General features: G+C 35.8%; 1 protein-coding gene across 2 annotated transcripts; it reads left to right on the forward strand.

The window, feature by feature from the left end:
• The first annotated feature begins 8342 nt into the window (after nucleotides 1–8342).
• On the forward strand, nucleotides 8343–16259 carry LOC128233840 (uncharacterized). 2 transcript variants are annotated; one of them, XM_052947696.1, is made up of 13 exons: nucleotides 8343–8451; nucleotides 8903–9140; nucleotides 9443–9778; nucleotides 9989–10312; nucleotides 10395–10676; nucleotides 10953–11246; nucleotides 11361–11669; nucleotides 11823–12029; nucleotides 12193–12288; nucleotides 12611–12650; nucleotides 12803–12822; nucleotides 13172–13341; nucleotides 14142–16259. In XM_052947696.1, exons 2-13 carry the CDS (start codon nucleotides 9104–9106, stop codon nucleotides 14304–14306), a joined length of 2280 nt encoding a protein of 759 aa, XP_052803656.1. In that variant the 5' UTR covers nucleotides 8343–8451; nucleotides 8903–9103; the 3' UTR covers nucleotides 14307–16259. The 2 variants fall into 2 exon arrangements, with proteins under 2 accessions (XP_052803656.1, XP_052803657.1); XM_052947697.1 differs by having other exon boundaries at nucleotides 11859–12029.
• The last annotated feature ends 1407 nt before the right edge of the window (nucleotides 16260–17666 follow it).

Below are 17666 nucleotides of genomic sequence, written 5' to 3' on the forward strand. Positions count from 1 at the left end.
AGCAAGTTGGAATTTTCACTTATTACTCCAATACCTTTCATTCAATTCACTTATTATTTCACAAAGTTGTTCAGGAGCATCATACAATGAGGTTACACACCTCCATACTATCCTTAATACAAATTATGGCCCCTGATTGACCTGAGTTAGAGTTTTAGGACACACTGTGTCAGGTTAAAATTTTAGGATAAGTTGGGATTTTTACTTAAAACGTTTGTACCCTTCATTCTATTGCATTAATACTTAACACAATGATTAAAACCATCTTACAATATGAATAAGGAAACATAACACCATTTCATCCTAAATACAAATTATGGCCCCTGGTTGATTTAGGAACTTGGGCTTGAGTTTAAGGGCACATTTTGTGTGTTTAAAGGTAAGGGCAAGTAGGGATTTTCACTAACTACTTCTATGCCCTTGATTCAATTTACTTAATACTTCACATAGTTACCCATATTATTACCCATAACACCGTATTAACCCTAATTATAGATTATGGCCCTTGATTGACTTTTTAGCTCGACTTTTCGAAAAATAAGGAGGGCTTTTTCACTTATAAGTCCAATACCCTTCATTCAATTCCCTTAATACTTCACACAGTTGTTCATGGCCATCACATAATGAGGTTAGTTAACTAGATATTATCCTTTATACAAATTATGGCCCCTGATTGACTTTGGAACTTGGGTTAAAGTTTAAGGGCAGGTTGTGATATTTATTAATAACTTCTATACCCTTCATTCAATTGACTTAAAACTTGCACAATTAATGATGACCATCTTACAATAAGGGTACATAACTCCATTTAAAGCCTAAATACCAGTTATGGCCCTTGATTTACTTTTTTTTTAAATTTTCTTTTGATTTCTTTTGACAAGCATATTTTTATATTCTAAACCAGATTTTCACAAAGGGATAACAAGTTTTAAGAATGACTTGTGTCATTGTTTGGGCTGGCTGGTGGGAGGGCAGCGTCACAGTCACCTTGTGTATTGAATAAATTTAGCTAGGTTTGACATCTATTGACCAAACTTGGTATATAGGAAGAGGTTATAGAGACCTTTCATGAGATTGCGTTTGAGGCCCACAGGATCAAGGTCAAGGTCAAAGTTATTATTAATAGAAAAATGGTTGGTATTGAATAACTTAAGGAAGTTGTTATATTGCGAGCGAACTTGGTATATATAAAAAAGTTTAAAGAGACCTTTCATGGGATTGTGTAATGGTCACTGTTTAGTTTTTAATTTGATTTTTATTGCTTTTGACAGGCACATACATCAATATTGTATTCACCTCTAAGTCAAAGCGGCGTAGTCGAGCGCGCTGTCTTACGACAGCTCTTGTTTCTTATTTCTTCTTTGATTGCTTTTAACAAGCACATTTTTTATATTTTGAACCAAAGTGAAACCTGGCTATTAGAATGATGAACGCCATGTTAAGGGGCAGGCTGGCATGAGGGTGGCGTCAAACCTATGATATAGAATAATATTAGTTGGGTTTGAAAAATGGTGACCAAACTTGGTATATAGGAAGAGTTTACGGAGACCTTTCATGGGAATGTGTTTGGGGCCTCTTAAGTTTCAAGGTCAAGATCACTGTTATTAAAAGTAGAAAAGTGGTGGGTACTGAATATCTTTAGTAAGGGTTGACATATTGCCTCTAAAATTGGTATATAGGAATAGTTTATAGAGACCTTTCATGGGATTGTGTTGGGGGCTCCGAGAGTCATGGTCAAGGTCAAGGTCACTGTTCCTAAAATAGAAAAAAAAATGTTGAGTACTGAATATTTTTAGTAAGGGGTTGACATATTTTGACCAATACTTATGTGAAAAACTACAGAAACAAGCTCAGTAGCAAAAAGCTTAAACATAAAGCTGGTTTAATGGCACTGGGTAAAGGCCAAAGATATAGAACATTAAAGCAAAAACAAACAAAAACACAAACAAAAAACATAGAAGAACGGCACAAAATATCGACAAAAATCATGGGACGTCGCCCAGGCTTTATATCATTAGATAACAGAAATATCGCTTTAGGATTGCTGGAAGCCGGTATACGCCCAGCTGACGTCGCACGTAGTTTTGGTGTTCACGAACGGACTATTTTTCGTCCGCAAGTACGATTTATTCAAACAGGCAGCATTACGGACAGGTCGCGGGCAGGCAGACCTCGTAAAACGACGCCACGCGAAGATCGGTACATAGTGACGTCATCTCGACGTCATCGTTTCATGGTTGCCTGGAAGATCACAAATCAATTGAGAACTGCCACAGGAACCAGAATTTCGGTTTTCACTGCACTTATTCGTTTGAAGGCCGCACGACTTCGCGCTCGTCGCCCTTACGTTAGCATTCCGCTGAGTGCGCGTCACCGTATAGCATGTCTCTCCAAGTTTCAATCTGCAAGGGGCAGATGGCAGGGTGTGTGTATGGAGACGCAAAGGTGAACGGCTGGATCCTGCTAACGTCATCCAACGTGATCGATACGGTGGTGGAACAGTTATGATATGGGGCGGGATTTCATACAGTGGAAAAAAATAAAACAATACGTGGAAATCGACATGCTGTTCGCTATTGTGATGACATCATTGTTCTCGTCGTTGCACCGTACATAGCCAACCGTCATGCTGACGTTCTACAGCAGGATAACGCTCTTTCCCACACTGTACGTTACACACAAAACGTTCTGGCTGGACACAACATCGACACCCTTGATTGGCCTGCAAAATCACCTCATTTCTCACCAATCGAGCATATGGGATTACCTTGGACGTAAAGTACGTAGCAGAGATGACGTCAATAACGTTGCAGACCTTGAGGAGTGGGCGAGAATACCACTTGAGACGTCGGTGTGATGCAGTTATGGAAGCGAGGGGTGACCACACTAGATATTGGCATGGACATAATCTTTTTTCATTTGGACCCTTATGCTAAATATGAAGTGTAAAATACTGGAATCAGCTGGTATTGTGTGTTGTTTAAATTGTTAACAAATGTTGGATATTAAATCAACTATGTGATAAGTCAAATGGTTTTACGTTATAGTTTTATTTCCGAAAATTATTTTACAAAGTAGAAGTACGGACTAAACTTTTTCTTCTGAGCATATATATATATAAAACTAGGTATGTTTATTAAGGATTATTAGGTAACACCTTGGAACGGTCAGTAAAATGTAAATTTACTGGGAGGTTAAACCAGTTGACGTGCACAAACCTCACTCTTATCCCAACAATCATAAATAAAGAAAACATGTAAAAGGTATTTCTTATCAAAGTATGCATTTACTTGAGGATCTATTTTTTTAATAATAAAACTTGGTATAAAGGAAGAGTTTATGAAGACCTCTCATTGGACTGCGTTTGGAACCCCTAGGGTTATGGTTACTTTTTCTATAAATAGAAAAAAACTGTTGGTTCTGAATAACTTAAATGTTGGGTTGACATTTTGCGACCAAGCTTTGTATATAGGAATAGTTTGTGGAGACCTTTTATGAAATTGGGGCCCCTAGGGTCAAGGTCACTTTTACTGAAAACAGATAACCGTCAAACGGTTTGGTAATGAATAACTTTAGTTAGAGTAAACATATTGTGACCAAATTCGGTATATAGGAAGTGTTAAAAGAGTACGTCCATGGGATTGCATTTGGGGCCTCTAGGGTCAAGGTCAATGTCACTGTTAATAAAAATAGAAACAAACTAGTTAAAACAGAATCACACAACAAAGGCTGAAGTTCTTCTGTCAATTATTGAAATCCTGGTTTTGTCGCATTGCGGCGTTTCTGGTTTACTTTTTTATTTGTCTTTTTTTATTGCTTTTGACAGGCACACATTAAATTATTATTGAATTAATTTCTGAGAAAAAGCGGCGTAAAGTCGAGCACGCTTTTCTACGACAACTCTTGTTATTTCACTGATAGATGTCCATAAACCACCGGAAGCATATAATGAACAATATTCTATAAATTTCTACCTATAAGATCCAAAAAGGGCAGTCCCTTTCTTCCATTTTACTATAAACATACCACTAGATATGTTATACCTCGACCACGTAGCGGTTTGGGCTATAGAGGAATCACATTGTCCCGTCCGTCTGTTCGTCCGTCCGTCTTTGGATATCGAGGCAAGTCGACTATTCTCCATTACTCCATAATGAGCCGCGTCGTGCGATTTCGGGCCTTAGGACAAAAAAGTACTGAAAAGTAATAGCACCTGTGTGGACTTTCCGTCGACAAGTATGTGAATAGTTTTATTGTTTAATGAAATAGCACTGTACATTATACAAACGAAACGGACCCATTCGAGGTAAGTACTAACTCTAAATTTGATTTAATTATTATTTTGAAAACAAGTAGTCGTAAATTAATACATTTTTTTTAAAAAGATCAATCTAGATACTCTACCAAACGCTTTTTCTTGATTTAGGTTAGCTGTTCTTGGAACAAGCATCGATATATCCATTCAATTTAATGTATCAGGTTTCCAATTAAGTGAACATTATCAAACATGGAACGACTTTCAACATAACATGTTTGACTTATACCAATATACTAGGGAGAACATTGCTTAATCTATAAATTACATTGTTTGATTATCTCTTTTTGTTCTTTCTAAATACGGCAGGTCTATAATTGTTCATAGCTGATGCATTATCTTCTATTGGTGAGCACGCTTGCGGTGAGCTCGACATAGTTGTCTCAACGGCGTTGAGACCCAGCAACAAGACCCAGGGTCTTTACCTCAAAGGTCAAGGTCACACTTAAAGGTTAAATGTCAAAATGACAGTTGATAGTACTGGTCTGTACAAGACCTTGTACGTGTTGTATTTTTACCATGCATTATAAGATCTAAAAAAAACTTTCTATGAAGGTTTACAATGACGAGGCCACGTTTCATACAAAAGACCCAGGGGTGTACCTCAAAAGGTCACGGTGTCACTTAAAGGGTTAATTTCAAAACAATGGGAAAGTGGTTGAAGCGATTTAAGAGATTTAGGTTTGCATCATGGTAAGGAGAAACAGACGGAGAAGTGCAAGTTTGCAACATATTCAATGGGACCAGAAGGAGAAGAAATTTGCACCCTGGTCACCCATAAAGATATTGGATAATACAATGATACATTAAATAAAAAATGCAACTGGAATAGATCTGTTTCTTCCAAAAATCATAATTGCTGGCAAAGATACTCTAGAAGTTCCCGTCCGAAACATGGCCAATGAAATCATAAACCAAGATCATTTCCAAATTGTCTTAATCTACAAGAAGTTACCCCTATTTTCAAGAAAGATAGCCCTTTATAGAAACGAACTATAGACCTGTCAGTATTTTACCATCATTGTCCTAATTATATGAACTTGTCATAAGTGAGCTACTGATTAGTCATTTTGATAACATTTTTTATCCTTTCCTTGCATTATCCTTTCCTTGCAGCTTCCAGAACATCATTTGGATGTCTAACTACCCTATTAAGTCTGGTGGAAGACTGGAAAAAGCCTTTAATGAGAACAAATATGTAGGTGCAGTTCTAATGGACCTCGCTAAAGCATTCGACTGCCTGCCCCATGATCTCATCTTAGACAGGCTTAATGCATATATGGTCTCTCAGCTCCAGCATGTAAACTTAAGCACAGCTTTCTTACAAATAAAAAAGACCGTGTCAAACGTGGTCAAATTTCCAGTGAGTGGGACTCCATCCTAAAAGGCGTGCCACAAGGATCAATATTAGGGCGTCTAGTCTTCAACATCGATCTCAATAACATATTCTACACTATCAATAATGCAGCCTTGTATAATTATGCAGATGTGATTAAAATCCTGATGTTGTAAAGGCCACTCATGAAGAAGAAATTATGTAACATTTTGATAAACATTTTGCTAAACTGGTTTACTTCCAATCAAAAACAGGCTTACTCTGACAAATTTAAAGCCATTTCAATTGGCTCAAAATCTGTTATAAAAGAAATAAAACAATTTACAGCATTGTTTGTTTTGTTTAGAGCAAGTTAAACATAGGCGTTGAGTAGATAGTTTATTAAATTTGGATGGCCAGATTTCTTAAATGTGCAAAAAATCAGCTAAGCAACTGAATATCCTTAAAAAATAAGCACATTTTTGACAATCTAAGCTTATATTATCTTAAAATATTTTATCAGATCCAATGACTAAAGTTCTGTTGTTTGACAAGATCAACACAGAAAAAAATTGAAACGATTCAATACAGAACATTAAAATGTTTTAATGATCACACCTCAACTTACGAAAATCTTCTTCATGGAGTTGAATTGCCAACATTGCATCTGAGCAGGGTAAGATACACCGCTATTGAAACCTACAAATGTCAGTACGGTATCTCACCAGAATATGTTTAAAACCTTGTAGCTTTAAAGACATGTAATTTTAATCTCAGATATGAAAACTGTGTATATGTGCCATAAGTAAGGTCGACTCAATATGGGGAGAACTTTATCCGCTTTGATGCCAGTCAGGTATGGAACAGTCTCCAAAAGGAAATAAGGTTCCATCAAAACTACCTGGAGTTTAAAAGGCTGATCCGTTCCTTGATAGGTAGGAGTTGAAACGTCTTTGAAATAGGGGTTGAAAGTTTAGAGGGCTGATCCGTTCCTTGACTGGTTGGCTTTGAAATAGGGGTTGAAAGTTTAGAGGGCTGATCCGTTCCTTGACAGGTAGGCTTTGAAAAGTCTTTGAAATAGGGGTTGAAAGTTTAGAGGGCTGATCCGTTCCTTGACAGGTAGGCGTTGATAAGTCTTTGAAATAGGGGTTGGAAGTTTAGAAGGCTGGTCCGTTCCTTGACAGGTAGGCGTTGAAATGTCTTTGAAATAGGGGTTGGAAGTTTAGAAGGCTGGTCCGTTCCTTGACAGGTAGGCATTGAAAAGTCTTTGAAATAGGGGTTGGAAGTTTAGAAGGCTGGTCCGTTCCTTGACAGGTAGGCGTTGATAAGTCTTTGAAATAGGGGTTGAAAGTTTAGAAGGCTGGTCCGTTCCTTGACAGGTAGGCGTTGATAAGTCTTTGAAATAGGGGTTGAAAGTTTAGAAGGCTGGTCCGTTCCTTGACAGGTAGGCGTTGAAAAGTCTTTGAAATAGGGGTTGAAAGTTTAGAAGGCTGGTCCGTTTCTTGACAGGTAGGCTTTGAAATAGGGGTTGAAATTCTTGTGGTTGAAAAGTTCTGCACACCTTATGACCACATGGTAATTTTTCTGTGTTCCATTTATTAAGTGTTTTAAAACTGCACTCTCACAGATTTACCGTTTAGGCAAGGTTTTAATTGTTTTGTCTTTGAATGAGCCAATTTCTGCGTAATTAAAATACCTACAATCAATCAATATAAGTCAGAATATCAGATAGCAGAAGATCAGATCTCAGATTTTTATATTTCGGTTCGAAATGGTTAAAAGCGTTACTAACGGATGAATAAAACGTCATTTCTTGAACTTAAATATGAAAATCTGCGATCCGATGTTTTGTCAGCAGTCTAATATTACTGGTTTTCCTGCCTTTTCGCATAAATTACTCGCTCGAAAACAAAACAATAAAACAGATGTCAAAATGTTTAATGTGTGAGAGTGCAGCTTTAAGGAATGTTTCGAGATTTTTATAAATATTTTTGTCTATTGGTTTTTGTCTTTGGCCGTAAGGTCTTATGCCTAGAGCTGCCGAACATTCCAAATAAAAGAGACTTATATAAATTTGCAAAATTTCAATATGTATGGTATTTTTAATATACCAACTTTCAAAATTATTGACTTGTTCGTGTTGAGGTTTAGACTAGGACATTTTGAAAATGAGTCTTATCTGTTAATTAAAGTTCAAACGATATTTTCAAACCTTTATAAAAGAAGGGTGTGTCACCAGCAAACAGCGATTGTTTGATTTCCGTGTTGCCAACATCTATCCATTTTTTTTATCTGAGTTTGGATTTATCTATATAGCCTGAAAGTATTTGTAGGCAAATGTTAAAACCTATTGAAGACGATGGGCATCCGTGTCGTTCTCTCATGTAGATGGCCTTTGATAAGTGCCCATTGTTTGTAACAAAACTTCGTATATCGTAGTGTCGCAGGTTCCGCATATTATTCGACTACATGTCATTCTGTGTTTCATATGTATGGAAAACCTTTATGTCTGTGTAAAAGTCTCTATTAACGGGCTCTTCATCTTGCCATTTGGCGTCTAGTCTTTAAATAACAATTTATATTTAAGTACAAAAGTTTTTCATGGGTTTTCAATATAACCAAGGGACATTCAAACATGAAATATAATATTCTTTATGTTCCGGCAAGAAAACCGATTGAACCAGTCCATTTTAAGCAATGTGTGAACGTTACGGATGATTAATCAATTTGTCAAGTTTCCGTGCCTGGAATTAACAATATAGTCATTTCAATAGATTCATGTTTGCACATAATGCTTATAGATTTACACGCTATTTTTTCAGTGCGTATTTTACGTAAACGTGTTCAAAAGGATACCATAAACTAGTACTATGAATGTTCATAGGGGTGTGTGCGTAGGGTGCGCCCCAATAAACGTTCGAGCTTACTTTTTATTTCAATATAAGAGAAAAAGTAATAGAATACGCCCTATATACACCATTTCCGACCAGTAATTGTAAACATTTTTTTAGGGGAGTAAAGCTCCTATCCAACACTTTATACCAAATAATTTTGTTTCGAGGGGGGGGGGGGGGGCGCAAATCAAAAGCTTATGCCCCTATGTTACGCCCCTTCTACCGTAAAATTATGGATCCGCCCCTGGTGTCAATATGTTGGTATTTATTAAAGCTTAAATTATATTGGCGCCCGGAGAACACTTTCTGTTTCTTTTGCATTGTTCTTTTTAATTATTATTGAGCTACTTAGAGTTTGAAGTATGTTTTTTATAAAAGGCAATAAAATAACAATCAAACGCCAAGCCTTTGTGATTCATGGCAATCAACTGTTTTCAAAGAGCAATCTCGGGATGTGAAAGTAGTAAATTTCCGTGAATAGAAGACTCTGTATCAGTCGTCACAAATACGGCACATATATATTTGATCATTATGATAATACTTATGAAAAAGTTTTGAATTAAAAAAAGTGCGTTCAAAATGGACGCCAGGATTTACGTTCCATTATGTTGCACTGGTAAGCGCTTTAGATATGTATAGATATGTGTTACCTTTGATGATCTTTTAAATTTCTTCTCGTACTTCTATCCCTTCATATTCGTATATATATATGTATTGAATTATACACACGAATATGAAGGGATAGTATTACTGTAATTTATATATTACACGAGATAACATAAAAATAAATATAGATTTGCTTTCGACTTTGCTTTTTTGGTTTCCTGGTTTAAATAATATCCAGTTTTTTAGCAAACGAAATCTGTATACTGTGTTGTTTATGTCTTTATATTATTTGTTTATTTTTTTATAATGTAGTACTTGTAGTGTTCGTTGGAGATGCATCTGGCTCATGTGGTTCATTGGCAATAATAAAGCCTACGTTTGTGAACAGAACCGTTACCTTGAAATTTATCCCTCGTCATCGAGGGATCTCAAACATTGCCTGGAAGTACACTAATGAGCGGGATGTAACAAGAGAACATACAGTAAAATGCGTCGAGGAACATTTTCAACAACATGTTGAGGACGGGCCATACTATCATACTATGATTTTCATTGCAAATAAACATCACAATAATTCGAAATTTCATGTTCAATGTAGCGATGCAAAAGGCAACTCTTCATCAAACACTGTGAAGCTACACTTGAATGGTATGTCTAGATATGCATATTACTTTAAGTATATATTTATGCTTATTGGTAATTTTTAAACGTCTAATGTGTATAATTGCATCGCATTTAAAGTAAAATGATGTGCATACGCGTAGGTCAAGGATTCCTCATTAGCCTTCTGTCTTCATTTATGAAACTCTGCATCTAAAGTAAAGAAATACGGATACGTTGAAATATTCTTAATTTCAGAAATCAGGTCTGCGTGTGGCAATCTGGTGCTACTTTCCCCGGAAATAAAATATGGAACAAATGTTGAAATAGCTTATTACCCTTCTGACCTTACATTGGCCAAAGAAAACCCTTCGTACAATGAACGTTCATGGTTGAAGTTGAAAGGGTTCTTAAGAGAGGCCGTGCATCTTCGAAACGACACTTATGAAGAGAGGAAAATATCTGATTATTTGTACACTCTAACCATCTACAATTTTATTGAGAATAAAGCTGGGCCTTACGCTTTAAAATGTGGATATACACTTGAAGACACCACAAACCGGTTAGACATACATGTGACAGGTAAGTCTCGATTATTTTTGTTGTATAAGACTGAGCGATCACATGCGTACTTTGCTAACTAGCACTTCATTCATGTTTTAAGATAAGCCGCTTATTGGACCAATATTGGATGATTGCGTTTACGGCAATGCAGACACTATCATATATTGCAACACAAGTCGTACGACAGGAAAACCCCGTGTGACCTTTTCCATTGGAAGCAAAGTAGTTACAATGCTAGAGAACGAAAAACATCGAGGAGTATATACAGTTGTACTAGACTCAGACACTTGGAGGGACAATGACGATCATATTGTAACTTGCAAGGTCTCTAACGATGATTATGTACACGACCTGAACAGTTCAGCAAAATTGTGTTACATGGGTAATGGCTTCTTTTTCTCAAAGAATATAGCTGAGTATTAAAACATTTGTGCTTAAAGCATAAATCAATATTAGTTATTTTTAAATAACATCATTTCTAACGTTAACTGTCTAGTTCACATGTGATACTTTTCCCCATATATTGTGTTTGGGTCAATAAGCACTCGAAATCAGTGCTATTTCGCGTATATAGGAAATGTATTTAGTACTCTGTTACCATAAGTCGTCTCTGTACGTTGTGGTATGAATGGATCAAATGTTGTTTTCTAATTATTAGAGAAAGGCTCGGACCCTTTTTTGATCATGCCAGAATACATCTACGATGAAAATACAACAGTTGGTTGCGAGGTGTCAAATGTACGACCACCGGAGGTGATTGAAATATTGGTAGACAACCAAGCCATTGATGCTATTCAAAAAGACTTATTAAACGAAACGTCAAAAACATTCGTCAGTAAAGCCTCTATATCTATGATAGACAAGCATTGGAATGGAAAAGAAATATGTTGCCGTCGAAAATCTACAATTTACGGAAATGTGGAAGCCACCTGTAAAACATTCAACATAAAGTGTAAGTTCATGTATGGTGAATAATTCCATTCATAAGATTCATTGTGCGTTCGGAGCTTAACATTTTTCCCTATCCATAACTATTTATTCAGTTGCTCTACATTTCTGTTATTAGATTCGCCGACTGAACTGATCATGAAAGCCACATCAGCTTCATCTAACTCCACCAGACAGTCCATTAATGTTTCTTGTTTTACAACGGAATCTAATCCTCCTTGTGGTGTGAATTTGTCAACCAATACCACACAGTTGGTGAACGAATCCTCAAAGGTTTGGAAAGAAAATACGACTATTGGATTCAAGAGCTATATAAATGCTACTTTTTCGGCCGCAATGATGGTTGGCATAGGAATAATCAATTGCTTTACAACTTGCGACGAAAACTTGTCCAATTTGGACACTAACCTTACAATAGATCTTCCAAGTAAGTTACGCCACTTTACAACTTAGAATAATGGAAAGGTTTGAATACCTTTGTTCTTACCCATGTTGTGGCACAAACACATAATGTTGCTTATAAACAATTCTCATATGTTTTTGATGATATATTTGTAATGATCTAATTCCATTCCTTTAGGGCAAGGTCAAACTCTTAATATTTCCATTTATAAAGTAAGGAATGGCACAACGTATTTTGATTGCACAACGGGCGAAACCCGTGGCATATGCAACGAGAAGAAATGCCCGCGAAATACAACTGAAGCGACCGACGACTGGATAATTAAATGCGAACGAACTAATGCTTCTGAAAATGGAACTAAACCACGCCATGAGTCTGTTGCAGGTATGAGTATTTTTGAAAAGAAAAATCGCATTTTTTCGTATAACCTTAACATTGGATTTACCATTTGAAAGTGTATATTTTTTCTGGGTTGAATTCTTGTGACTTGATTATGTTTTGGAATGTAATAAATGTTAATGTAATGGTTTATTGATCGCTATTGCAGGCGACATCAGTACCCGGTCGTTCAAGCTTCCACTGCAACCAATATTGATAGGAACTGGAGCGTTTGTTGCTCTCGGTCTATTCGTTGCGTTAGCAAGTAAGTATCTGAGTATCTTAAACTATATAAGTATTTTATTGAGCTTGTTTGTTCGACAGTATGTCACACTGCTTTTGACCATGGCACAGTCTGATTCAACACAGTCATGATCCCAGGACACGTTTCAGCGGTATTCTATTTTCAAGAATTCAATATCCCAAACGAAGAAAAATATGTTAAGTGCATAAGTACTAATATTGTGCGAAGTACGGGTAACGTTTTCGGTCATTTCATACCATCTAACGCCTGTTTTAGTTAGTAAACATATTTTATAAATTAAGATAAGCCTAACGTATGATCTTGTATCGATGTTCCATTAAAGGAACACTGGTCGGGTGGCGTAAAGGTAAAGGTGGCATCAGGTAAGAACTACGGTAACAACTCGTCTTATAACATTGTCTCAAACGTATTATGAACGTTGTTCTTAATTCATTGATTGAAATTCATTCTAAATTGTTTGATAACTTGATATTTTCATGCTCGGATGTAAATTAAGTGCATCTGTTTTATATAGGACTCTGGACAATAAAGATGGTAAGTTAATCTTGTTTTTCAATATGCTACAGTGCGAAATCATCAACTCATACATAAAGTATTTGTTTTTTAATTTTAGCGAAATCAAAATAATTATTTCAACCGAACATAAATGTGTCTTTATGTTACTTTAGAGGATCCGTTCTTTATCATATGAATACAAATTTAACTTTCAAATGAATCAATACGGTTGAGTTTGAGTTTCATATCACTTGAATTTTGACCCTTAGTATATACATTTTGATAAAAGAAATATAATGAAATACAGTATCTGTCAAAGTAACGTAGACAATGTTATGAAAATCAGGTAGCCAGAATAACAACATCAAACCATTATATTATATTACAGTCACACCATCAGCGATCGAAGCTGCCCACTCTCTTGATACAAATGAATATGTAGAAATGCCTGAAACATCAATGCATATGAATGCCTCTCACGATTTGGAAGATGATTATGTGGAATTGAAGACACGGGAAGACTCCACGATGGCGCGGAAGCCAATCACAGCTATTGAGGTATTCCATAGAAATTGGAGAATCGTAATAAGTTTTCTGCTGTACTTATAGTTTATCATTTTTAAGATAAATAGGTCCATAAATGTAGTACTTTAACTGGCTGCAAACATCAACGCAATTTTTAAATTTATTTTGAAAGGAAATAGTTGTTTCCATAAGAATTTCATTCCACTTGCTGTTTAACAGCCTGCATAAACACAGCGGTAGCGTCTCTCAAAAACAAACGCCCAGAACATTATGTATGAATGGCCCCAATCAAATGAGTTTAAGTCCCTTTAAACATGATGAACTAAAGCTAACTATTTTTAAAATATCATTTGAGAGACATTCTCCTTCTAACGAGTTTTAAAACGTTGAAAGGAAACTATTTAGATCATCACGATGAACTTTGTGTTTGTTTGTAATTGAGATAAAGCTTGTGATCATCACACGTGTGTGCGTACGTGTGTATGTGTGCTAGTATGTATTCGAGTGTGTGTTTACCTGATTTAATGCGTGCGCATTGGTGTGTGCGCGCGCGCGCGGGCGTGCGTGCGGGCGTGTGTGTGTGTGAATGCTTATCTTGACAGTAGGATTGTTGTACAAGTTTCGAATTCAGAAAGGAGAACAAAATAAGCTTGTAACTTGGTAAAATAAAACATGATTCTTCAGTCTGTTATGCTTAAAACATGTGCCAGGCTACGTTCTGTTATCAAAAGATTAGTATTTGTAAACTCTAACATATATGTTTGTTGATAATTCCTAACTCAATCATATATATCACGTTAACATATATGTATAGTTAACAATACCTCTTACAGTCAAAGCATGCGAAAAGCGGTCTGATTTACGCGGATCTGGACATTGACCATCTACAGAAAGCCTTTGTCGGTCCGATACCTGGCCCACGACCAAACAGACGAAAAGAAGCAACGGTGTATCAAGATATAGACTTTTCTAACACAAAACCTGCGAGGCCTCACTAAATGTATTAAGATACGTGTAGTAATGCGTAGATTGTGTCATGACTCTGGCGAAACAAGATGACTTACATTGCTTAAAAGTATATGGCGTAGATTGTGTTATGACTGTTGCAAAATAGGATGACTTTATTGCTAATATGTATATGGCGTAGATTGTAATATGGCTGTTGTAAAACAGGATGCCTTTATTGCTTATATGTATATGGCGTAGATTGTGTTATGATTGTTGCAAAAGAGGATTACCCCATTGATAATAATATGTATATGGCATATATTGTGTAATGACTGTTGCAAAACAAGATGACTTACATTGCTTTTAAGTATATGGCATAGATTGTGTAATATCTATTGTAAAACAGGATGACTTCATTGCTTACATGTAACTCGTGTAGATTGTGTAATAGACTAATGACAATTGCAGAACAGAATGACTTCATGGCTTATATGTAAATCAGGTAGAGTGTATTATGACTTATGCAGAACAAGATGACAACATTTCTAATATGTTAATCGTGTGGATTGCATTTTGACTGATGCAAAGCAATATGAAAACATTGATTATACGTTAATCGCCTAGATTGTCAAATGACTGTTGCAAAAACCGGTGGACTTTATTCCTTATAATATTATGTTAACCGCTTAAATTTTGAAATGACTGTTGCAAATAGGTGAATCGCTTATATTGTGTAATGACTGTTGTGAACAGGAGGATCGCACTACTTATATATAAACCGCTTATATTGTGTAATGACTGTAGCAAGCAGTTGGACCGCACTACTTATATGTGTACCGCTTATAATGTGAAATGGCTGTTGCAAACAGGAGAATCGCACTATTTATATGTACACCGCTTATATTGTGTAATGACTGTAGCAAGCAGTTAGACCGCACTACTTATATGTAAACCGCTTATATTGTGTGACGGCTGTTGCAAACATGAGGATCGCACTACTTATATGTAAACCGCTTATATTGTGTAATGACTGTTGTAAACATGAGGAGCGCACTACTTATATGTAAATCGCTTATATTGTGTAATGACTGTTGTAAACATGAGGAGCGCACTACTTATATGTAAACCACTTATATTGTGTGACGGCTGTTGCAAACATGAGGATCGCACTACTTATATGTAAACCGCTTATATTGTGTAATGACTGTTGTAAACATGAGGAGCGCACTACTTATATGTAAATCGCTTATATTGTGTAATGACTGTTGTAAACATGAGGAGCGCACTACTTATATGTAAACCACTTATATTGTGTGACGGCTGTTGCAAGCAGGAGAAAAGCACTACTTATATGTAAATCGCTTATATTGTGAAATGACTGTTGCAAAAAGGAGGCTCGCACTGCTAGTATGTATATAAACAAATTATGATGACTATATTGCTTATAAGTAAAACGCGTAGATTGCGTGTTGACTGATGCACAGCAGCATGACTTCAATGCTTACAAAGTTAAACCCAAACATTGTGTAATGCACGTGAATACATATGTCTATAGTTAAGATTGCGTAATGACTGTTGCAATCCAGGAAGACAAAATTGTTTATATGACAAACGATCGTAGATTGGGATTCTACTGTGGCAAAACAATTAGGACTGGCTACCTGAGAAAACGTGTTAAATGTGTATTAACGGACACGTGGAAGTACAGGTTATATAATCTTCAGGATGCATACTATAATATCTAAACTCATTATCAAAATCATTATTTAGTAAAAAAATTAGATTTTATTTGATTGAATTTCACTAATTTAATAAAGTTTCTCGAATTATCTAAAACCTCATGCAACGTCACGCTCCGGTATTCACTGTTACCCTTAAAGTGTTGAAATAATAGTTTTTTACGTCCCCTTTAGTTCGTTGATGAATATCTTTTTTGTGATAATTGCTGTATTATATGCTTGTTTCTACTTTTTACAAGTATGCACATTGTAATAAAAGTATATTACAAATTGTGGAGTTTGAAAATTGTTCAACTGGTATTGATGAGATTAAATTATGACAATAATATACTATTTGCCAATAAGTCATTATTAGTTACTCCTGTTTTTTCGTACTAGTATTGATTGAGTGTGACAAAAGTACGAGCTCTGAAATCCTTAATGTTATGGCAGTTTAAAAAAGTATTGTATTTGGCTTGTTAAATAGTAGCAAACATGTATAATTAAGAGTTGAAGGGTTTCAGTTAGTTCTCTTCCCTTTTGTATGTTTAATTTCCTTAGTTTTGTACTTGAACTTGCTACATCATTCTGTGAAAGTTCATAAGGAAATTAACAAAATTGAACCCTGAATATAGCCATCTGGTGCAATTTTACTGAAAACTGAGTTTGATATCAATGCTTTTGCATGTACTCGTACATGTACTTTGATTTTGTAGGAGTTAAGAGTATGACTGATGATTATCAAGAATACAATTCTAGTATTGTACTTGCACTAAAATATATGCCTTTCCACCAATGTATGACGAAATAATGTGGCAACATTAATTCTATTCCATGTATATATTACATCATATTTTCATAGCATAAGTGAAACTGACATCATTTATAAAATGATGCATATATAGAGTATTGCTTTTTCTTATTGAGCTACAGACATTTAGAACGGAAACGTTTTAGCTTTGGTGTCTTCAGGCGGACAATCTTCCTTGTTGTCTCCAGATGACCCATCAAATTGGGAAGGCGAACCTCTGACGTTGACGTTTGTGAGCAGCGCGTATGATATCATTTAAATTTGATGGTTTACGAGAAATAAGTCTTACATCTGTTGGTTCCAGCTAATCTTCAGATATGTCGCATACATGACCTGCGCGTCTGTGGCGGCTAATTGGGTAACAAGCGGTACTCTTTATTGCTATACATAATTGCTTTCTATGTACAAATCGTTCACTGACTTGAAACATTTTTTACAGATTACAGATTAAATTCACATACCCTAGCAGTATTCCGTTTTTAGGGCTCATTTTAAAACAGATAAGAGTCACACACATTGGATTATTCTTAGCACTTTACGAGAATGCAGAAAATTAGATTATTATTATTGTACGATAATTAGAAGAAAAAATGAAATAAAATACATGTAGTCATTGTTCATTGTCATCTTTTTCAGACATCTTTCCTTGAACAAGCCGCCCAAAATTCTCCTAAAAGTGTTTCTTCACTATCACATTGTCACATTTTACATAAGTCGACAATATATATTTCGTGCAATCCAATGATTGCCGTTGTTCTGTTCTATGAAGGGGTTTACTATCGCTTGCGTGCAAAATAAATCAAAAGCTAACGTCAAACGTTTAGATCAGTTATATGAATGCTTCCTGGTCAATATTGGAGTAGAAGAGGTTTCTGTTACTT

The sequence above is a fragment of the Mya arenaria genome, chromosome 5 (genome assembly GCF_026914265.1).
Source record: "Mya arenaria isolate MELC-2E11 chromosome 5, ASM2691426v1".
In the NCBI taxonomy this organism is placed as follows: domain Eukaryota; kingdom Metazoa; phylum Mollusca; class Bivalvia; order Myida; family Myidae; genus Mya; species Mya arenaria.

What these genes read in the sequence shown, in the direction of transcription:
- LOC128233840 (XM_052947696.1), top strand. Translation starts at nt 9,104, where the DNA reads ATGGACGCCAGGATTTACGTTCCATTATGTTGCACTG. An exon ending in AGCAAAATTGTGTTACATGG is followed by an intron (nt 10,677 to 10,952) that starts GTAATGGCTTCT and finishes TCTAATTATTAG; the next exon opens with AGAAAGGCTCGGACCCTTTT. An exon ending in TAAAACATTCAACATAAAGT is followed by an intron (nt 11,247 to 11,360) that starts GTAAGTTCATGT and finishes TTCTGTTATTAG; the next exon opens with ATTCGCCGACTGAACTGATC.